This window comes from Belonocnema kinseyi, chromosome 9 (genome assembly GCF_010883055.1).
Source record: "Belonocnema kinseyi isolate 2016_QV_RU_SX_M_011 chromosome 9, B_treatae_v1, whole genome shotgun sequence".
Lineage (NCBI taxonomy): Eukaryota > Metazoa > Arthropoda > Insecta > Hymenoptera > Cynipidae > Belonocnema > Belonocnema kinseyi.
The window spans coordinates 77259737-77283676 of record NC_046665.1 but is presented as its reverse complement, the minus strand read 5'-3'; the positions used below and the strand labels follow the sequence as shown (position 1 = coordinate 77283676).

Genomic DNA, 23940 nt, shown 5'->3' with positions numbered 1-23940 from the left:
ATATTTAAAACGAAGAAAGGTTTAATTTGAATCAGTAAGAATTTGCACTGATTCACAACGCAATCTCACTGGTTGTAATATCCAGAAATAGGTCACTTATTGAAATCAGTAAAGATTTCTACTGAAAATCTGTGGAATCTTACCGATTTAAATTTAGAGACATATGAACAGCAATTGCCCAAATTATGAACCCTTTGTGATTTTTAATTTTCAAATGACGACTAACAATAAGCTAATAAATGAGTAGGATGAACAGGAACAAAAATCAATAATATTGAATAATGGCAAAAATTGATATCTATTAATCCATAAAATGCTATCGTTTACAAAATTTCCTAATAGAACTTGAACACGATTTAAACTAAAAATTACTTACAAATTTCCAGTTCAAGAAAGAAAATCAAAACATGAAACTAATGAAACTATTCGCTCTGTACAATATTATTCGCACACACATATTTACAAGTAGTGAAGGCGCGGAAATATATCCACTTAATTTTTTAAAAACCCATTCTTAAAGAATCAACATATAACATTGAAAAGAGCGAAAAATAATTTTTCTTTCCAAATCCAAAAGAACGCCTTAATTGCGAAAAATGTTCACTTTTCAAAAAACATTATTTGAATTCAAACTAAGGAGTAATATAAATCAAGCCATATCCGATTTTATATTAAATAACTGACTCTCATTTCAAGTCAGAAACCCTTTCCATTCTCAGAAAGGCCGGCTATGATACAAATTACAAAATTACGGACAAATAGTATTTCATTTGTCATTCTTCCCAAACAATTAATCAATCATCTTGAAGTACAGCAGCATTGGCAGCTATACTAGGATTATTAATAATTTCACCCAAACTTTCCAGCAATTCTTTCCTATAATCATCAAAGTCTCCGTCGACTTCGCTGATTTGTTGGTTCTCGATTACATAAAGATTACACTCGGTTTCACGGATAAGTCTCTCGTCGTGAGTAACAATAATCACGCCACCTTTATATTCGTTGATTGCTTCGGCCAAAGCGTCGATGGATTCGATATCCAAGTTGTTCGTGGGCTCGTCGAGAATAACAACGTCGGGTGCGTTTAGACAGAGTTCTGCCAAAGCTACTCTTGCTTTCTGTCCTCCAGAGAGATCTTTCATTTGAATTGTGTGAGCGTGGGAACTGAGACCGAAAGTTCCCAGCTGTTTTCTCGCCTTTTCGTAAGGCAAGTTGAAAAGTCGCATCAGATACTCGGAGGGAGTTTCTTCTGCAGTGAGATGCTCTCCAGAATGCTGATCGAATCTACCTATCCTCTGAAATTAGTTCATTTTTTCAAGGTTTACTTTTCCGGGACAAATAGATTTTTAGTTCACAAGGTGTCTACTTAAATCCTGGAATCAAATTCCCTAACAATTCCAGGGTTTTCCAGGTATATCAAAACTTGTCTAAGTATAATTTTTCGTGGTCCCTGAGTCATTAAAACATTTCGCATTTTTCAAAACAAACGACTCGGCATATGTATAGTTTCTTGAATTTATTATTAATGTCTTTTCAGTTTCTAGGGATTCAATTAATATGTATAACTTAGAAAGATTTGACAAGTTATATTACAAGATATTCTTAAATATATTGACATGATCGATTAATTAAATAAATAACACTGAAAACATAATTAATCATTTCTTAAATTTGTTTTTCAAAGTCCACGAATTTTAATAATAATTCAAACAAATTTTTATTTTTGAATCTTATATTTCAAATTACGTGCATATTTAGATCAAACGAATGCAGACACTATTTTAAATGCAATTTAAACCGCTTAAAATTTCTAACTTTTCAAGTAAAAATATTTCATTTTCAACAAGACAGATAAATTTTTTAACAAAAGGATCTGTTTCTACCCAAAAAAGAGACGATTTTTCAATTAAAACAAAAAAAAATCTCAAACAAATAGTTGAATTTTCAACAAAGAAACAAAAAAATTTTTACCATATAGTTGAATTTTTAACCAAAAATATCCGCTGTCAACTAAAAATGAAACATTAAAATTTTTAGATTCGACCAGTGATTCATTTTCATAAAAAATGATGAATCTTCAACTGAAGCAGATAAATTTGAAACCAATAAGATGAATTTTTAACAAAAGAGTTTAACTTTACACCAAGTCATTTTATTTTTAACCAAAAAAACACATTTTCAACTAAAATAATGAATATTTAACTGGAATACATGAATTTGCAACCAAAAAGATGAATTTTCAAATGGATAATTAAATTTTAAGCCAAAAAGATAAATTTTTTAATAAAATCACGAATTTTTAACAGGAAGAGATCATTTTTCAACAAAAAAGTTGAATTTTATCCAAAAAGATTAATTTTGACAACAAAATTAAGATTTTTCAGTAAAATAGTTCATTTTTCAACTGGAGATGAATTTTTAATTACAATGACAAATCTTCGAACGAAAAAAATTAATTGAAAAAAAGCAGCTCATCTTATAATTAAGTAATGAAATTCTCATACCCAAAAAGATCAATTCCGAACAAAAAATGTAGTAATTATATTTGAACAAATACAGATTTTAATTTTTAATCAAAAACAGTTAAATTAATTCAAAAAGAACGAAATTTCAAAATGAATTGAAGTTTAAACTGAGGAAGATTTTTCACTCAAGCGAGACAGTTGAATTTTAAAGCAAACAGATGAATTTTCAGTCAAGAGGATTAATTTATTACCAAAAAAAAATCGAATTTTCAATAAAATAGCTAATAACAGTAATAAAATGCTACTTTGACAATTGAAGTATCATCGTTATTAAATTTTATAATGCAATTCAAACAAAAAAGTAATCACTCTCGAAAAATTTCCTGAATTAAAAAATATTCCCTGGCATTTCCATTTATATAAAAATTCCCTCAAAATACCAGGTTTCCCAGATTTTCCAGATAGAGTAGACACCCTGAGTTTAATACAATGGACTTACCAAACGGTGATTCTTTATTAGTTCTCCTTTCAGGGGCGTTATGTCACCGAATAAAAGCTTCAAAAATGTGGATTTGCCAACTCCGTTGGGTCCAACTATGGCTACTCGTGAGCTTAAGTCAATTCCAAAATCGGTATCGATAAGAAGAGGTTTCTGCCCTTCGTAAGCAAATGTAACATCTGAAAAATTATAATTATTAATTAGGAGAAAGATAAACTAAAAAAATCGATGGAAAGATCATTAATTACAATAAATACACATATGTGTTTATAAGGAAGCAATTCGTTACAATAATTATTATTCTTACTGTCACTTATGATAATAATTATAATAAAAATATGATCGTAATTATTACTGTTCTAGCATTCAATTGAAATGACAAAATTCTTAATTTTGCTTTCGCCTCTTCGTTATACATTCTGAATGAAACGGCAGTTTTCCGATTTCTTAATATTTTCAGACAAGAGGGAAAAAATCCCGTTAATTTCCCGATTTTTTCCTGTTTCGCAAACATTTTTCAAGGTAATTGTAATTAAAAAATTCGAATTCTTACAACTGAAAACAGTTTCATTCAGAATAATAAAAACTGAACCGGAAATGATAAACAAAGTTGAAAATAAAAAGTTCTCACATTTCATGTAGATGTTAAAAATACAAAAGTCGGCCCCGTCCACTCAATAAAAATGTTAAAAAGAAACAAGTGGCCCCTTCAAACTTAGAAAAACTTTAAATGAAAAATTTCCTCTTTTCCAGCATGATACAAATCTTGAAAATAAAAAAATGTTCCTCTTCCAATTCAGAAAAATTTAAAACCAAAATTTCCTTATTGCGAAGTCGATGAAATTATATATTTTTAAATATCCCTCTTAAAAGTCAGAAAAAAAACGAAATTTCCTCTCTTCCAACTCCATACAAATGCTAAAAATAAAAAATGACCCTCTTCCAGTTCAGAAAAAAAATTGAATAATAAAAAGTTCCCCCTTTCAACTAAGTGAAAATGCTAATAAGAAAAAATGGCCTTTTCTATTTCAGAAAAAATTGAGCGCTGAAAATGTTGTCCCTTCCAATTCCACAAAAATGTTTAAAATAATAAACTTCCCTCTTCCAAGTCAGAAAGTCAAAATAATTTTTTTTTCTTTAAACTCAATAAAAATGTATTTAAAAAGTGGCCTCTTCCAAGTGAGAAAAAATAACAAAAATTACATCCCTTTAAACTCAATAGAAATTATAAAAATAAAAAGAGCTCTTGCATTTCAGAAAAAAAAAGAAAATGAAAATTTTCTCCCTCCCAGCTAAATCAAAATGTTAAAAATAAAAATGTATCCTTCTTCTAATTCATAAACTATTTCAATCCAAAATTTCATCTTTTTCCACTCGATAAAAATCTTTAAAATTATAATGTTCCTCTAGCAATTCAACGAAAATTAAAAATTAAAATTTTCTGGTTTCAAACTGAAAAAATAAAAATGTAAAAGAAAAGTTCTTCCAGTTCGAAAAATGATTAAATATCAATATTTTTTCCCTTTCTTTTAAAATTAGAATGATGAAGTTCCAACTTTTTTATACTTATTAACCCATATATTATTAATACAATGAACAATTGTTCAATTGTTATTTAAACATCAAAATTAAACACTTTAATGCACAAATTACATATTTATTAAAAGGAAAAATTAGAATTGCAATTGCCAGTTTGAATTTAGCTCTCTGAAAACTTAAGGCTTCAAGGCTTTAGATTTACAATAATTCAGTTTCAAATTGTACAATTTTGAATTATGAATCTATTAATTTGAAATGATTTTTAAATTTAAAATAGTTTTTAAAGTCTCAATTTACACAGTTGAAATCTGTAAATTGTTCCATTTTTAACAGATTCAGAATCTTACTGTAAAATCAATTCTCGTTCCATTTTTAAAATTCGAACTAAACTTCAATTAAAAAATTAGTATTCCATTTATATTAACAGTTGATCAACTTCAAATTCTTTTCATCGAAAATGTTAAAATTCAAACGCTTTTAATTTTTACTGGTTGAAGTCTTCAAAACTGCATTCTAAAATTCTTTAACTTAAAAATGTACATTTAAAAATGAAGACCTAGAATGAAGAATTTATAAAGTAAAAGATTTAAGAATTATCCATTGTAAAAAATTGAACTTGACATTAAAAAAATTTTTAATTAAACTTCTTTTAAATTGCATTATATCACGTGATATAAAATGTATGTTTCAAGTAATTGGATATATTTTTCACCTAAAAACTTGTGAAATTCAAGACCAAAAAATGCATTCATGTTATTTCCCGGTTCATCCCGGTCTCAAAAAAATTCCTCTCATTTCGCCGTTTTTCCAGGTCCAGCGACCACTCTGAATTTCTAACTTGAGATCCTTAAAATTATGATTTGTTTTCTAAAATATTTAGTTTGTTTATGTTACTGATAGTGTTTCACAGTTTTAACGTAGAAGAATAGAGTCGTTAATCAATTGGAAAATATTTCTATTTGACCCTGTATTTGATTCATAATTGAATAAATCCGAGCATAAATCATATTTACTATCGTCTTTACTTGTCAATAATAAATTATGATTGAAGCTATAAAAACACATTTTGAGATAGAAACTTACAATTTAGTAAACCTGAATTTTAGAAATATTTTTAAATAATAAAAATTCCAAAATATATCAAGGATTTAAAGAGATTTGACAATGATTCTAAAGATTTCAGGAAGGTATATACAACATATTTCAAGAGTGATCAATCCCTTGAATCTTTTGTTTTTCGTATTTTTATCCAAAAAATAAAGAACTTTAAGGGAAACTTTCTGCAAATTACGGGACTTTTGGGGGAAATATAGGACAGTTTGTGAATCTTGCCAGAGTCTAGCTGTTTGTCCACCATTTCTTGAAAGAAATTTTTTTTTTTAACTTACCATGAAGACCAAGAATTGGCGGCTGAAGAGGCGGTGGATCAGGAAAGCTGAATTTAACAATATACTCTCTCGGTTTCTGCAACAATTCCTGAGGTCCAGTATCTTCTTCCTGTTTCTGCATTTTCGTTTTATTCTTTTCCTGTTTCCTCGTGAGAACCTCCTTAGTTTTCTTTTCTGCCTGTTTAGAACTCTTTCCTGCAGCCTTGAGCTCCTTCAGTCTCTTTTCCTGCTTCTCATAAGCCTTTACCTGTTCCTTTCTCTTCTGCTCATACATACTTTTGAAACTACTGTAATTTCCCCTGTAGTAAAACAACTTATGCATATCCAAATGAATGATATCCGTGCAGACGTTATCCAAGAAACTCTGGTCGTGAGAAACAATCAAGAGAGTCTTTTTCCACGCCTGTAGGTAATTATCCAACCAAATAACGGCGTTTAAATCCAAATGGTTTGTCGGTTCGTCCAGCAAAAGAAGAGTCGGTTCGACAAAAAGGGCTCTTGCGAGAGACACGCGCATTCGCCAACCACCAGAAAAATTTTTTGTTGCTCGATTCTGCATTTCACGACTGAAACCAAGACCAGCTAAGATTCGCCGAGCGCGGGGTTCTGCGGAGTCTGCTCCAATTGCTTTTAATTCTTCGTAAACCTGTAAATGGTAAATTTATTAGTTTCATGACTTTTATATTCATTGCAAATAACAACATAGACCACAAATTCCTGGGTTTTAGAAATAAAATTGGGAGGGGCGAGGGACTGATTACTCTTGAAATTGGTGTACAATCCTTTATGGAATCTTTGCAATATTTGTAAAATCTTTTGCAATCTTTGAAATATTTGAAATTTGTTTATGTTTTTGAAATCCTTTTAATTTTTGTGAGCTGTGCGAAATATTTGTAAAATCTTGGAAATGTTTGCAAAATTATTGAATCTTTAAAAGTCTTTAAAAACTATTAATTATTTTGAAAACCATTAAAATTTTTCACATTTTTATGATACATTGTCAATCTTTTAGAATCTTTGAATATTTGTAAAATCTTTTGGAATCTTCTAAATCTTTGAAGTTTTTTTACAAATCTTTGAAGACACTGATATCTTCAAAATCTTTTAAAGTCTTTGAAATCTATTGGAATCGTTGTGAATGAATTGCATTCTTTGAAATTTTATTGAGTTCTTTGTGAAATCATTGAAATTTTTTAGTCTCTGAATTTTTTTGAAATCTTTGTGTAATCTTAACAAATCTTTCAAACCATTGTCGAATCTTTGAATGACTTGTAATATCTTTGAAATATTTGTAAAATATTTTGCAATCTTTGTGAAATCATTGATATCTTTGAAATCATTGTGAAATCAGTGAAATCTTTCAAACGTTTCAAAATTTTTTTCCTTGAAATCCTTGTAATATCTTTAAAATTTTTGGAAATCTTTGTAAAATCTTTGTAAAATAATTGAAATTTTTCAAATTTTATTGACATCTTTATAGAAAAAATCGTTGTGAAAAAAACTATGTGAAATCTTTCTGAAATGATTGAAATCTTTTTAAAATGTTTCTTTAAAATCTTTGAATATCTATGAAATATTTTTTAAATCTTTGGGATTCTTTGTGAAATCATTGATATAATTGAAATTTAAAAAAAAGGTGAAATCTGTAAAATCATTGAGATTTTCCAAACCTTTCAAATTTTGTTGAAATCTTTATGAAATCATTGAAATAATTATGGAATCTTTGAACTTCTTATAATATCTTTGAAATACTTGTAAAATCTTTTGAGATCTTTGTGAAATCAGTGATATCTTTGAAATTGAAAAAAATTTCATGAAATCTTTGTGAAATAATTAAAATTTTTCAAACCTTTCCACATTTTTTCTTTGAAATCCTTGTAATATATTTGAAATATTTGTCAAATCTTTGGAAATTTTTGTGAAATCATTGATATCATGGAAATTTAAAAAAAGTTTTGCAAATCATTGAAATTTTTCAAACCTTTCCAATTTTGTTAAAATCTTTATGAAATCATTGAAATATTTTAGTCTTTGAAATTTTTGTGAAATCTTATGCAATCTTTGAAATAATTGTGGAATCTTTGAAATCCTTGTAATATCTTTGAAATACTTGTAAATCTCTTGAAACCTTTGTTAAATCATTGATATCTTTGAAATTTAAACAAATTTGGTGAAATCTTTGTGAAATTATTGAAATCTTTCAAACCTTTGAAACATATGTGAAATCGTTTAGGATCCTTGAATTTTTTGTAAAATATTTTGAAATCTTTGTGAAATTTTTGTAGTGTTTTTTAAATCATTGAAGCCATTATGAAATCTTTGAAATATTTTTAAATCTTACGGAATTTTTGATATATTTGAAATTTTTGTGAAATCTGGGTGAATTCTTTGAAATTTGGTTCAAATCTTTATGAAATGATTGAAACCTTTGTGAAATTATTGAAATCTTTGAAACCTTTGAAATATTTGTGAAATGGTTTAGTATCCTTGAATTTCTTGTAAAATATTTTGAAATCTTTGTGAAATTTTTGTGGTCTTTTTTAAATCATTGAAGCCATTATGACATCTTTGAAATATTTTTAAATCTTACGGAATCTTTGAAATGATTGTGGAGTATTTGAAATCCTTCTAATACCTTTGAAATATTTGTAAAATCTTTGTAAAATTATTGATATCTTTGAAATTTTTGCGAAATCTTGGTGAATTCTTTGAAATTTGGTTGAAATCTTGATGAAATTATTGAAATCTTTTAGCCTAAAATTTGTTGAAATCTTTGAAATCTTTGGAAATCTTTGTGAAATCATTGATATCTTTGAAATTTTGATGAAATCTTTGTGGAATCACTGAAATCTTTCAAACCCTTTGAAATTTTTGTGAAATCGCTTAGAATCTTTGAATTTTTGAAATATTTGTAACATCTTTTTGAAATTATTGAATCCATTATCTTACGGAATCTTTGACATGATTGCGGAATATTTGAAATCCTTCTAATACTTTTGAAATATTTATAAAATCTTTGTAAAATCATTTATATCTTTGAAATCTTTAAATTTTTGGGAATTCCTTGTCAAATTATTGAAACAATTGTGAAATCTTTTGCAATCTTAGAATTGTTTGTAAAATATGTTGAAAACTTTGTGAAATCTTTGGTAAGTAAATCTTTTGAAATCTGTGAAGTTTTTGTGAAATCTTTGTAATCATTCAAATCTTTCAGTCTTCCAAATTCTTTAAAATCTTTAAAATTTCTATTAAATCTTCGAAGAAATGCTTATAAAATCGTTTGGAAACTTTTGAATCTGGTAAAAAAATTTTAAATTACTTTTTTTTTATCTTCGCAATTTTTCTGAAATCATTGAAACCTATTGAAGTTATTGAAATATTTTAAATCTTCGAAATCTTTGTGAATTTTTTGTAAAACCTTTTAAATATTTTTGAAATAGTAAAACCTTATGCACATTTAAAACTCGAAGGATCAACTTCTCGGGAAGAGAGTAATTAAAAATACCTCTTGGAGTCTATCTTGGACAGTATCGTCTCCCTCCTCTGCTTTTGCCTCAAGCTTTTTGCATTCTGCCTGCAGCGCCTTGCATTTTTCGTCTGCATTTAGCACATTTTCTACTGCTGGTGTATCATCAGCTACGACTTCCTGCTCACAATAGAGAATGTCTATATTTGGTGGAATCGCAAAAGCTCGTTTCTGAATGTGTCGCAGTAGAGTTGTTTTACCATGTCTGAAAATTGATCAAATGGTCAAATCTTCCAAAAAAAGGCTTTATTTTTCTCTCAAATAGCACCACTATTGTTTCTTTTTTTTTGTCGAAATGCCCCTAGTTTTATGGCAGCATATAAAAAAATATACGTAGGGATTCCCCAAGTCGGTTTTTGCAAATAAAATGTTTATTATAATTTAAATAATCGCTGTTTTATGTATTTTTATTTTAGTATGTGTAAAATACATGACTTAGAGTTTTCGCAGAATTTGAAAATAAAATTCTACATTTTTGAGAAAAATCTGCCAAAAATCGGAGTGATGTATTTTGTATAAAATGAGCCCAGGATGAAGCCAATTTGCATATTTTTTAGTAGATATTGCAAAAATAATGGAAACTTCAATGTTTTCTTAAACAATCAATAACTTCCAAAATAATCAACACTGTTTAATGTTCCTAAGCTTATTTTGAAGCTATTTTTTACCGTATCACGACAGCTTATTAGTATAAATCGTAAAAACTTTCTTATCGAATTACAAGAACTTGAAGTTGTAACAAAAAAGTTGGGAAATTTTGAAAACATCTTCTCTGTAGACAAATAAAAATTAAATAAATATATATTTCAACGAAATTTCACAGAAACTTCATGATTATATGTTTCATATATTCTAAAAAAATATTTTTGTTACCACAAAGAATATTAAAATTTTTCCAGCTTTTTTGTTACAACAATAGCTTCAAATGGAGCCAAAGAACATTGAATAATTTTGATTATTTCAGAATTTATTAAACATTTAAGAAAACATTGAAATTTGCACTATTTTTGCAATATCTACTTAAAAAAATAGATAATCTGGCTTCACCATGGGCTTATTTTATACAGAATTTCGAGATCAATCAACCCTTTAGGGAGACATTTTTTAAGCTGTGACATAATTAAAATTAAGAGAACTTAGTCATAAGAAAAAGCCTACAAAATACTTTTGAGGGTTACTGTACGTATTCCGAAGTAAAAAAATTGATCAGCAGCAATTATTTAAATGAAATGAATATTTTATTTTCAAAAGTTGACTTGAAGAGCTTCTAAATAGTTTTTTTACATAATACCGAAACTTTGGGTGGTGTATCTCCCCCAAAGAGTATACTTTACAGTTGTACAAATGCCGAAGTAAAGATACACAAACAGCGATTATTTAAATTTAAAAAAACTTTTTATTTACAAAAGCGAATTCGGGGGATCGCTAAATATTTTTTTTCAATGCTGACAAAAGTCAGGTGTAATTTTGAAAGCAGAAGAAAAGCTTTGCAGAGGTCATTTAAGACACAAAAAAACCGTTATTTGGACCACACTAATACCTATGATAGATACATTATTATTGAAATAAATATTATTTATTACTTTCTGCTGAATCATAAATACAATATAGCTTTTATTAAAGTTTGGGATTTAAAAAAAGCTGCTCTAGAGAAATGTTCTGAATAGTTTATGGTGAAATTTAAGGCTTTCAAGATACGAATTCAACAAAATCAAAATAAGCAACAAATTAGCTTTTAACCCTCACAACCCTTCTGAAAAACAATAGAAATTATAAAATTGTATGGATTCTCTCTAGAGACAAAACAAGATATTGAATAAAATTGTATAAATTCAGGGAAAGAAAATTTAATAAAAAAAGTATCAAGGCATAGAACGTAAATAAAATTAAATAAGCACATTTGATACAAATTCTATCGAATTTTGAAAATTTATATCAAATTCTATTCATCGAGAAATCTTATACTTTTCTGGCAACAGCTTCTGATTAAAATTCTATCAAATCTTATTATGAAACAGTACTTGTATTAAATCCTATGTACCAAAAGCTTGGAAGATTTTATCCGACTTTTTTTCCGAAATTTTCTCATTGCATAAGATTTGATAGAGTTTTAATAAGAAACTGTTGAAAGAAAAATTATACGATTTTATAACGGATTGAATTTCAGACCGCTCATAGGGTACTTTTTAGGGCTCAAATGGAAACAAACAAATTCAAGATAAATTCATAAAAAAACAAAACAGTTCAAGTTAAATTCAAAAGGATTAAAATGGACTGCACTAAATTTTTTAAAAATTTAAAAATGTATTGATTTCCGTGAAATCGGAATGAATTTATAGAAATTTAAGGGATACGAAAAGAATTCGATTAAAATCTTGAAAATTCTAGGCGAATGAAAAAAATCGAATGATTTGAAAAAAATTTTAGAACATAAAAAGAAATTCATTGAATTAAGTAACTTAAAAACGAGCTTAGAAAAATTCAATGGAATTTAAAGGAATTTGATGAAATGCCTCAGATTTCAAAATGAAAAAAAATGAGGTTAAAAGACTTCAATATCAATTAAATAAAAACTTTAAAAAATTTGTTAAAAATGTATTTAAATATGTAGAATTTAGAAGAATATAAGAAAATTTTCAAAATTCAAGATAATTCTAGAGAATTTAAGGGAGTTCAGGATGAATTCCAAAAAACAAAATGGATATTATTCCAAACCTTTGAAACCCTACTAATTTCTAACTAAAAAAGTCACTAATGACGTCAACAAACTCAAAAGAATTTAAATGAATTGGAATTTTTTTAATTCTATATTTCAGTAACATTTAAGTAAGTTTAGAAGAATTTAAGGGGAATGAGACAAATTCAATGAAATTCATTTTAAAAATCAAGCTGCATTTAAAAATCAATCAAGTGAATTTAAAACAATTTAAAAATGTGAAAAAATAAAATCGGTTGACTGAAGTAGAATTAAGTAAATTTAGAAGAATTAAAATCAATTTTAAAAAATTAGAAGAATTCCAAAGAATTTAATAGAATTCAGAGTAAATTTCAAACCGAAAAATTCCATTTATTTCAGTAAAATTTCAGCGAAGTAAAAATAATTTATGGCAAATGAGAAGAATTCAATGAAATTCATAAAAAAAAATCAAGCTGCATTTAAAAATCAATCAAGTGAATTTAAAACAACTTAAAAATTTTTTTAAATAAAATCGGTTGACTGAAGTAGAACTAAGTAAATTTAGAAGAATTAAAGTGAATTTAAAACATTCAAAAGAATTCCAAAGAATTTAATAGAATTCAGAGTAAATTTAAAACTGAAAAATTCCATTTATTTCAGTAAAATTTTAGCGAAATAAAAATAATTTAATGGAAATGAGAAGAATTCGAAAAAATTCATAAGAAAATCAAGCTGAATTTAAAAATCAATCAAGTAAATTTAAAACAAGTTAAAAATATGAAGCAAAAAATCCGTTAACTGAAGTAGAGTTAAGTAAGTTTAGCAGAATTAAAATGAATTTAAAAAATCAAAAGAATTCCAAAGAATATAATAGAATTCAGAGTAAATTTCCAACTGAAAAATTCCATTTATTTCAGTAAAATTTCAGCGAAATAAAAATAATTTAAGGGAAATCAGAAGAATTCGATGAAATACCTAAAAAACAAAGCTGAATTTGACAAATATTAAATTAATTGAAAATCCTACAAAAATATGAAAAAATTCATTGAATTCAGTAAGTTTGAAATGAGTTTAGAAAAAATAAAATGGCATTAAAAAGAATTTGATGAAATGCCTAAGGATTTACCGTGATTTTACAGAAATTCAAAGATGAAGAAAACAAAAAAAGTTTTAAAATTCATTGAATTGAGTGAAATTTAGAAGAATTCAAAAGATTAAAAAATAACTCTGTATAAACTAATAAAAATTCAGAACGAATTTCAAATGAAGTTGCAAAAAGTATTTGAAAATCTCTTCAAATTTTTAAAAACCTACAAAAACCCTCACTTCTTATGAAATCAGTTAAAAATTTCTTTGTAGTTTGTTTTAGTAACCTAAAATATTTCAAATCCCTTAAAATCTTCTAAAATCTCCTGAAGTTTTTTAAAGGACCAATTATATAAAAAAAATAATATAAAAAAATCTATTGAATTAAGAAAATTAAGAAGAATTCAAGTAAATTAAAAAAGTCAAGAAATTTTAAAGGAATTCAGGGTGTATTCGTAAAAATAACTTCAAATCACTTCAAATCTTTGAAGCCCTAAAAAACACCTCACTTCTCGTGAATAAATTCTTTCAAATAGACTTGAATATTATAAAAACCCGTGAAATTCTATGATATTTCTATTTGACAGTTTTTTTATTTGGCAGTCCTGATTATAATTTATAGTTACTTCTTACACAAATTCTCTGATTTTTGCATTTTTATTAAAAATGCAAAGTAAATTCTAAAAATTGCGGCTACAGAAAACGGAAGAAAAGTAATTTTTTTATCAAATCCTGTCAAACTTCTTTAGCATTGAGTATTACAAAATAAGAAAAAAGTATAATTTCTAAAAGAAAAAGAATAAATTTACCCATTAGGTCCAACCAAACCATATCGTCTGCCCTGGGCAATGAGTAAACTCGCATTGGTAAAAAGTTCCTTTCCCTTCGCAGCAATGCTAAAATTTTCAACTTTGATATCAACAGCATTATCTAATTGTTGACCTCCTCGTACTTGAGCAGTACTTTGAGAAACTGTGAAATTAGATTCTAGTTCACTGTGACCCTGTCCACCGGTTTTAGTCATCAACTCCAGAGCCTTTTCGTATTCCTGTTGCTTTTTCAATTTTTTCTTTTCCTTGTGTGTCAATTTTTTCACTGGCTCCTCGATACTCATTTCGGATATTTTTTCCGTGACATCGAATTCCTTAGCCTTGGTGGACATTCTGGAAACCTGGAAAGCTTCTTCGAGAAAATTTTCTGCAGCAATGTGCTAAACACGTGGCGCCACCTAACCTCTATAAAAATCTCATGGAGTATAAAGTCGATGCGAAATTTAAGGCTATCTTACTTTTTTAAAAAGAAATTTAAAAAAAATGTAGTAACACTTTGAACTATTTTTTGAAGAGGAATGAATATTAATTAGAGAGGTGCGTGGGGCTTATTTACCCCATGTATGTCACGCTTTTCGCGATGACAGATTCGGATCACGAATGACAAACCGACAAACTCAGGGCCGTCAACAGATTTTTCAGATCATGCGAATATGCTTGAACATTTTTGAAGCATGGAGATTATTATTATTTAAACCGTTTTAGAGGCCTTCATTTTAAAACAGAGTTCATTTACTTTAAATACCACTTTTTATGATTTTTTGCTATAATACAAATTTTGAATCAAATAGGTTGTATCTTATTCCATAAAGTTGTTCAATTACCGGATAAATTCCCGACTTTTAGACAAAAAATGAACCTTCTAAGTTAAAAGACAAGAGACCGGGCATTTTTGAAGTTGGAACTTCGATAAACCGTTTTTCGAGAAAAACGCATTTAAACTTGGCGTTATATTTTGTTTTCGCAAATAAAATACATACTTTCGCTTACTATCTGCATGTATATATACTTAAAATTAATTCAGTATAAATCCTAGTATCAAACCCCCCTAAAACCCAAAAATAATAATTTTGACCGCAACTTATACCACTTATTTCAGATTAAAATGTCGATAGTATGAAAATTTAAAAACAATAAAAATCGAATATTTTCGTATTAAAATTTTTTTCATTAAATCATTTAAAATTCAAAGGAATTGAAATTGTATTATTTCTGATTATAAGCGTTCAGAATTGAATGATTAAAAGATTTTAGCATTTAGATTTAATTAATTTTGAATGCAATGCGACGAAAATTTGACAATGTGAAATTTAAAATGCATTTGAATGTTTCAAAGTCAAGACTTCTGAAATTCTAAAATTTGAAATTGATTATAACAATTTTTTAAGAGTAAAAAATTCATTCATCGGCATATTCACCATTGAAAGTGATACAAATTTTCAATTATATTCCTTTGAAATAGAGTTGTTCTAAGAAAATATATGGGAAATACTAAAAATGAAAGTTTCTATACTACAGAACGTTAAAAAATAAACGAATCATAACTTCATTTAAAAGTGAAAAAATATATACTCAAAACCCTCAATATTTTATTTATTTTAAGTAAATTTAAATCTTTTAAAAGTGAAAAATTTTTAAACTGTAAGGATTCAAAATTTTTTAAATTGATTCACTTCTGAGGTATCTATTTCAGGTAGATTATTTTTTCTCTAGTTTGACTTTAAACAAAACACTTTTAATTTAATTTCGTTTAATTTTTAACAAATTATTTTAAATTATTGTTCATTTTTGAAATTATCCAATAATAAAATTTTCATTTTATATTGATTTTTTTAAATATTTATTTAAGAATCAGACAATTTTAAGATATTACATTGTACATTTAAAAAAAAAAACAAGATTCTTATATTATTATGCCAATGTTTGAAATTGCACAGTGCTAAGTCTGTCAATTGGAAATTGTTTTTTTTTTTAGTTTCAGTTTTAAATGTTCAGTATTTTGGAACATTTTCAAATACAAAATTACTCAATTTTCAGTTCGTTCTAAAGTGTCCTCATTTTTTGGGCTTAAATTTGAAAAATTATTTTCTTAATTTTTTAAAAATGTATTCTGGAGGCATATAATTTTAAATTGTTTAATTAGCAAATCCTTTTAATTAAAAATTGTTTAACTATCTGCTATTAAGTCTTTCAATTTGATATTTCAAAGAATTCAAAACATCAGAAAAGTTTGTAATAATTAGATTTAAAACTAAAAATTTTAATATTTTAATTAAAAACTACAACATTCTGAAATTCGAAATTGGAAAAATGCAAAAGTTTCGGCAGAAATTTCCGACAGATATTTGTAAACAGGTTTTGTTGAATCTTTTTTTCTCCTAAATTTTGTCGTTTTTCCACACATTACAATTTTTTTTTAAATTTTCAATGTTATCCTTTTATATATATTATATTATATCCATATTTTTATACCTCCTCTTAAAATTATGTAATTTTTCAAAATAAAAAGTCAACACTTGAAAACATTTCAAAATCATCAACTTTTTTACTAAAAGATGTGATTTTTATAAAAATATCATTGTAATTGTCACATCTTGGTTTCTAATTAGAAATTGGAATCGGTTTAAAAATTGGAGCTTTCTTAAATTAGGATCTTGAAAGTAAGTCTTAAAAAAAAATAGTTTTTAATTTTACAAGATGTGAAAAAGACGTTTATTGATCAATTGTCACATTCACAGAAAAAAGACAAAAACACGCTAAGCGAGGACAAATATAAAAGATTCAGTGTGGTCAAAGTGAATAAATTAATGAATTTGAAGATTATTATTATTAATTGAAATCTTTGAAATTAATATATTTTATCCTAATAAAATGTAGTAAGTTATTTCATACAAAAGATTTATTTATCGGAATATATCGAAAATTCATAGGTTAGATTTCAGAATAGAGGCCTTATCTCTGTTTTGGCTGGAAAAAAATTAATAAACTATAAAATGTTTTGCGTAAAAATAGCTCATAGAAAATAAATCAATCCTTATAATGGTTCTAGTGCGAAAGGATACATTTTTTCATTATAATACAAACTGTATTTATATTTCCCGCGAAAATATGTTAGTACAAGTGGCGCCCTGTTGAGTCAACCCTATAAACTCCGTTTGGCATATGTGACATGTTTTTGACAGTTGTCACTCGATCTTTGTAATGCAAATCGTAAAAATGATAAAATTGTGAAAAGCAAATATTTATTTGCCAAAAAAGTGTAAGTAATTTATTATATTCAATTAAGAATCAGTGTTATTTAATCATGAATGCTCTAAGAGAAGAGATTAAAAGAAAACGCAAGGAACTTGAAGAAAAGAAACTTCTGTCTGGTAATAAGAAGTATTTCAAGAGAGCAGATTTGCTGTCCAACGATGCCGAAAAATCAAATACGGATGGTGCTAATAGCGCTAAAGCTGAAGTCAAACCCGAAGAGCTAGAAAAAGCCGCAGTTGAAGATGCATCCGAGCACCTTACACTACCAAGAAATGAGGTTATACGTCGTCTTCGAGAACGTGGGGAACCGATTTTCCTTTTTGCTGAATCAGAAGTCGACGCTTTCAAGAGGCTAAGAAAGTGCGAAATTCTCGAACCCGAAGTTAACAAAGGTTTCAGAAACGATTTCCAAGAAGCTATGGAACAAGTCGACCTGGCCTACGTTAACGAAATTTTGGCACCTATGAAGCCTCTCAGTAACGGTACCAAAGTAGATGTAAAAGTTCCTGAGGAAGGTGTCACTTATGATGATCTTCAACAAAAATCCACTAAATTAAACACCGGAGATCGAGAATATGATATGAATGTTATTACACAGTTTCTTCAGTTTTTGGTCCAGATGTGGGGTAATCAACTGAACAACAGAAGTGCCTCTGAAAAAATGGCAACGAGAGGGAAAATGGCAAGTGCAACGTATGCTCAGACAAGGGAGTACATCAAACCACTTCTCCGAAAGCTGCAGAATAAATCCCTACCAGAGGACATCACCGACAGTTTGACAGAAATAGTCAAACATCTTTTGGAGCGGAATTATATTTTGGCAAGTGATGCTTATCTTCAGATGGCGATTGGAAATTCACCTTGGCCAATTGGTGTAACCATGGTTGGTATCCACGCTCGTACGGGAAGAGAAAAGATTTTTTCAAAAAATGTGGCGCATGTTATGAACGATGAGACGCAAAGAAAATATATCCAGGCGTTGAAAAGATTAATGACGAAATGTCAGGAATACTATCCGACGGATCCTTCACGTTGTGTGGAGTACTCAAAACCATAGTAAGGGACTATTAAATAAACTAGCTGATATTTTTTTGTATTTGATTCTAAGCAAAAGAAATCTGAGAATTAATTTCGTATTAACTCTATCTTTCACTAGGACTTATATTTAGATGTAAATATATATTTGATAATCTATTAATGTTGCTTGACAGTATCAGCATTTTATTGTAGATATATATATATACAAATTAAAGTATAATTTTATTTCAACTCTTTCTTTGAAGCTAAATTCAATTCAGGGAGGACTAATGTGATTTTGCAGTTTGTGTTTTCAAAATATTTATGTGATAAAAGCATGTAAATGAATAGAAGATTTCATTTGTAAGATAATATAATGTATTTGTACACAAAAATAAATTTTGAATTAACTTACAATTTAATAGTAGCTGTTGAAAATTTTTTGAACCAAGTGCACGGTGTGCACTCACTTAGAAAACTTGGAATTTTCAGGAAATTTGTATATACATACGTGTCAAAACCAGGAAATATTGGAATTTTTTTGTAAGTCAGGTGATTTTTTCGAGAGTATGCTTCAATTTTTTAAAATTGTAATATAAAATTAAATAACAATGTCTTTTCATTTGCAAAAGTAACTATAATACTAGAATGAATTTTTTGTTTGAAAAGTTTTTTTGTAGAAAATGTAAACAATTTTTTTTAAACTCATGTGTTTTCTGGAAAATTTATTCCTTTGCTAAAAATGAATCCGTTTGATTGAAAATTCAACAGTTTGCTTGAAATTTTTGTTCTCTTGATTAAAAAATCTTTCTCAGTTAAGAATTCAAATCTTGCTCAAAAATCGTCTTTTTGGTGTAAGTATCAACTATTATATTTTTCGTTGAGAATTCATATTTTTATTATTTTTTTTTGGTAAGTCAACTCTTTTTTTAATCCTTTTTTTGTTAAAAATTGATCATTTTAGTTAAAAATCCATGTCTGGTTGCAAATATAACTATTCCAGGTGAATATTCATTTTTGTTTTGTTCAAAAACATTTTTGTTTACTGAAAATTTAACATATTCAGTTAAATTGGCTGATTATTCCATAATTTTAGTTGAAAATTCATCTTTGGTTGAATTTTTTTACTGAAAATTTAACATTCAGTTTTTGGTTGAAAATGTACCTTTTTTTGGTACAAGATTAATCTTTTCGGTTGAAAATTCTACTACTCCAGTTAAATATTAATCATTATAGTTGAAAATTTTCCTTTCCGGAAAAACGATTTTGATTTAAATTTCGATCATTTCAGTAGAAACTTCGTAATTTTTAGTTGAAAACTCTTCACATTGGTTGAAAATTTAACTATTTTGATAAAAACTTCTTTTTTTTCGTTATAGCAATTTAATTTTTTGAACTAAATATTTAACTATTCTATTTTTTATTTAAAATTTAACTCTTTGTGTTAAACTCGAGTATTCTGGAAAATTTGTCCTTTTGATACAAAATTCATCAGCTTGGTTGAAAATTCATCTTTTAGCTTGAAAAATCAATAGTTTGGTAAAATTTTTGTTCTCTTGATTGAAAAATCCTTCTTTGTTAAGAATGCAAATCTTGCTAAAAATTCGCATTTTTTGGTTGAAATATCAACTTTGAAATTTTTCGTTGAAAATTCATCTTCTGTTGTTGAAAATTGAATTATTTTGTTGAAAAATTAACTCTTTTATTTAAAATTCGTTTTTTTCGTTGACGATTTATTATTTTAGTCAAAAATACATGTCTGGTTCTAAATGTAATTATTCCAGTTGAATATGCCATAATTTTAGTTGAAAATTCATCTCTGGTTGACATTTTTTTCCTGAAAATTGAACATTCAGTTTTTGATTGAAAATGTAACTATTTTTGTAAAAACTCGTTTTTTTTCAATTTAATTTTTTTAACTGAATATTTAATTATTTCACTTTTTGTTGAAAATTGATCTTTTTTAGTTGAAAATACAAGTGTTTAGTTAAAAAAAGTGTATTTTGTTAAAAATTCGTATTTTTGGCAGAAAATCATGATTTTTTAAATTCAACTAGTCACGCGAAATTCCTTTTTATTTGTAGAAAATTGATCTTTTTGTTTGAAAATATAACTATTTGGTTTTAAAATGATCTATTTTCTTTAAAAAAAAAAAACAATATTTTTACTTCAAATTTTAGAAATTTAAAACTTTTTAAATTAGATGTAATATAGTTCCTACATTAATTTTACTTAAAAGAATATATTTCCCTATTCTCTTTATTATATTTTTTTTGTTTTTTTTTTTTTTTTGTTTGAAGAATTTCTTTTAATTTTATATGTGATTAGAAGCACATATAAACCAAATTCAACTCTTGTCTAAATTTTTTTTTAAGCAAACGTTTATTTATAAACTTGTTATATTCATACAGTTTGTTTCTTTACATAATATAATAATGGCTGAAATGTTCTGCAAAAAATTCGATTTGTTAGCATACATATTACATTTCTTTCAGTAGCTATACAATTTTACCTTATAAGTTTTACCAACCATTTTCTTAATATAAAGTTTATAGTCTCGATATTAATCCAAAGGATATTAATTGGAAAACATACATTTTTGGATTTTCATAGATCTTTTACACATGATAGTGATCTTATTCTAACCGAGAGCAACTGTACTTTATGATGTACATCATTTAAAACTTATCGCATTATCAATTGTCATCTACGTATACATACTAAAATTAAACATGTTCATTTTCACATTTACACATTTACATCGAAAATATATATATTTATTGTTTACATTCTGACTGGCCAAATTACGAGAAACTTTTATACAATTGTCTTTTTGAGTCTAACAAATTACTTAAGAGAACACCTTCAGAACTAAGGTATGCAGGTTTTTATATTAATTGGTAGTAGAATTCTCCACATTTTATACAATGGATGAATTCTTAATTGTCACTTCTTCCTTCTATAAATTGTTATAGAAAAAATACTTTCGAAAATTATTTAGTAAACAGAATAAATGATTCGAAACTCAGTCAAAAAAGAATTCTTGTTATTTATAGACTTTTGGGTTCAAAATGTAAAAGAGAAAAACCGTTTACGGTTGAAAATAGACAAATATATGTTTAAATTAACAAGCTTTTAACACTCACATAACTTTTAAGCACATGCTTAAAACCCAATCAGCACAACGCAGCAGCTAAAGAACTCGTAAAATTTGTTAACACATTTCATATTTAAATCATTTAAAACTGCTAACACGTCGAGAAAATTAAACAACGCCATTTTTCTTAACAGTAACAGCCATCACGTGCATTACTATAGATATAGGTAAATATCACTTAATATACAGTTTTCATGAGTACATCGTTTCAAGTTAGATACAAGATGACAGATGGTCAAGGAAATTACATTTCAACAAAATAATCTTGCTAGTTAGGAAAAATCTCTCCCAATATTTTTTTTGAATTCTGCAAGTTTCCTAAGGTCCAATTCCACCCAAAGACCAAACAAATATCGTGTTGAAATGATATGAACTTTTCCAGGTGTGTTATTTATTCCTCCTTCATAATATTAACTTCTCTAAACAAAATTTAAAGCAGGAATGAATAAATCCTCAAATATCCACTTCCATTTACAAGTTTTACCAACAATGCACCACTGTCGCAATTTAATACAACACAATAATAAGTATAGCTAGAGATTGAAAGATCGATACAATTTAAATATTAATCAATTTCAAAGCACTTATAGTTTAGAAACTTGAAAGATTTAAAAAAAAAGAGAATAACGAAGTTATATGAGAATTTTAAGTAACTGATTTTCTAGTATCACAAAAGAAATCAAAAATCGGTTTCTAATTGCAGCAATATTGCATTCTAGTATGAAAAAAAATTGTTTAAGTATAAATATATTCTTTGTGGAAGCATTTGATCACACTATTGCTGCGAATAAATAAAAATGTTCATTTAAATTCGAGCACAAGACAGATGAGAGCACAATTGTTTACTTTAATTTTAAGAAAATAACTACTAGGAGTTGATATAAAATAAAGCCATCTAAGAAACACGGATTGTTGTATTTATTACACTTTAGTCGATTACTGATATGATTCCATAATTTTTTTAATGGTTTTACTTTCTTATTTTGCATTGTAAAAGTACCCATTGGTACTTTTAACAGGTGTCTATTTGAATAGAAAATTCTTGAATAACAAATGAAAAAATGCTTCATGACTATTTATTGATCTACAATGATTTATGTCGACTAGTCGAAATAATTCAGTCCACTTTAGATTTTTAATTTAAAAAACAAAATCAAGATCGTTTGTGATAAAAGTATTACTTTAATAATAGGACTACAAAATCCTTTAATTAAATCGCGAGAAATTAATAACTGTCTTTGATTCAAGCAAAGGGCGCGAAAAAAACTGAAATTATTGACACTGTATATACACAATTATTATAGCATGACTCATTTCATATAACCTAATTACTATGATAATAGATTCCTATCTCGAATTGAATCTTCAACGCGTCTAAAACTCTAGAAGATTATAACCGCTTATCCTTCATACCAGAGAAAATATCCATAAAAAATATTTCCTATTTCTTCAGCGTGTTTCTCAGGTGATTTCATATTTGCATTGTGTGCCATTTATGATTGCAAGATACAAATATGTAAATTGTAAATATTCGCGTCGTCGGAGAAGGCTTCAAGACAGGAATCAGGTAGTTTTCGATGTGATTTGAAGTCTATCACCTTTCAATTATGAGTCTGACTTACTGAAGAAGCGCAGAGATATCCCAGATTTTCATAACACGATCCTGACCAATTGTCAATAACCTTCGACGTGGTGCATCTAAATCCATGCCAATAATGCTGTGTTTCGCGTCGTGAAAAGATGCTAAGGAAGTTTGGCTAGAAAATAAAATTAATTTATTTGTCACTTTTTTGCAGTGTTTTTATGCGTCTTCATATTCTAAATTGTGTACTTAATTAAGTTTGGCCAAAAATTAAGTTTTGAGGTACACGTGCTCATCGTGACACTCGCGCTGCGCGCTCGATTTCCGACAGATATTTGTGAACAGGTTTTGTTGAATCTTTTTTTCTCCTAAATTTTGTCGTTTTTCCACACATTACAAATTTTTTTTAAATTTTCAATGTTATTTTTCACGAATAAAACAAAAGGTACGCGTCCTATCAAGAAGTTATACTTAACGAAATTGTAGATTTTTTTTGGTATAATAATTTTTGTTAATTAATCTTTTTTCGTATCCTACATATTTACACCACAAAATGGAATTTTTTATTATTTTTTGTGCAATCAAAATTTGAATTTTCGATTTTCCAGGAAAATCCAAAAATTTGTTATGATAACACAGGCCAACAATTCTCAGAACCAGAGACCAGACCTACTATACCCGAAGGTTTTTGCTGCGCTGAATCCGAATCTGACCTCAGAAAAATTTCATCACCCTCAGTTTTCGAGATATTCTAACCTAAAAGGGTCAAAAACCCGTTATTTTCATGTGTTCGAGGCCCCGTAACATCGCGAAAAAATTTTTTTTCACAAACTGACAATGGCACCGTAAAGAACTACTCTTTACCTTCAAAATGCGATGCCTAACTTTTTGATAAGATTTTTCATAGCCGAGATATGGC

The 23940-nt window shown here is 27.4% G+C and overlaps 3 protein-coding genes across 3 annotated transcripts in view; 1 reads left to right on the top strand and 2 right to left on the bottom strand.

The window, feature by feature from the left end:
• Window positions 1-283: 283 nt before the first annotated feature.
• On the bottom strand, window positions 284-14615 carry LOC117180036 (ATP-binding cassette sub-family F member 1). The gene is made up of 5 exons (XM_033372333.1): window positions 13990-14615; window positions 9397-9622; window positions 5892-6537; window positions 2965-3143; window positions 284-1295 (listed from the first exon to the last, which is right to left on the bottom strand). Exons 1-5 carry the CDS (start codon window positions 14340-14342, stop codon window positions 795-797), a joined length of 1905 nt encoding a protein of 634 aa, XP_033228224.1. The 5' UTR covers window positions 14343-14615; the 3' UTR covers window positions 284-794.
• A 2580-nt stretch (window positions 14616-17195) lies between these two features.
• On the top strand, window positions 17196-18703 carry LOC117180319 (pre-mRNA-splicing factor 18). The gene has a single exon (XM_033372757.1). The coding sequence runs from the start codon at window positions 17315-17317 to the stop codon at window positions 18320-18322; it is 1008 nt and encodes a 335-aa protein (XP_033228648.1). The 5' UTR covers window positions 17196-17314; the 3' UTR covers window positions 18323-18703.
• A 2763-nt stretch (window positions 18704-21466) lies between these two features.
• The window catches only part of LOC117179668 (WD repeat and FYVE domain-containing protein 2), a 20025-nt gene continuing 17551 nt past the window's right edge, over window positions 21467-23940 (bottom strand). The window contains exon 7 of the mRNA XM_033371687.1: window positions 21467-23196. Within this exon, the coding sequence (XP_033227578.1) occupies window positions 23058-23196 (139 nt within the window). The 3' untranslated portion in view covers window positions 21467-23057. The remainder of the gene's footprint in view (window positions 23197-23940) is intronic.

Excerpts from the sequence above, each read along its gene's own strand:
- LOC117180036 (XM_033372333.1), bottom strand. The coding sequence starts at position 14,342 with ATGTCCACCAAGGCTAAGGAATTCGATGTCACGGAAAAAATATCCGAA. Across the intron at positions 9,623-13,989 it reads GGTTTGGTTGGACCTAATGG|ACATGGTAAAACAACTCTAC; the intron begins GTAAATTTATTC and ends ATCAATTTTCAG. Across the intron at positions 3,144-5,891 it reads GCCAATTCTTGGTCTTCATG|ATGTTACATTTGCTTACGAA; the intron begins GTAAGTTAAAAA and ends ATAATTTTTCAG.
- LOC117180319 (XM_033372757.1), top strand. The coding sequence starts at position 17,315 with ATGAATGCTCTAAGAGAAGAGATTAAAAGAAAACGCAAGGAACTTGAA.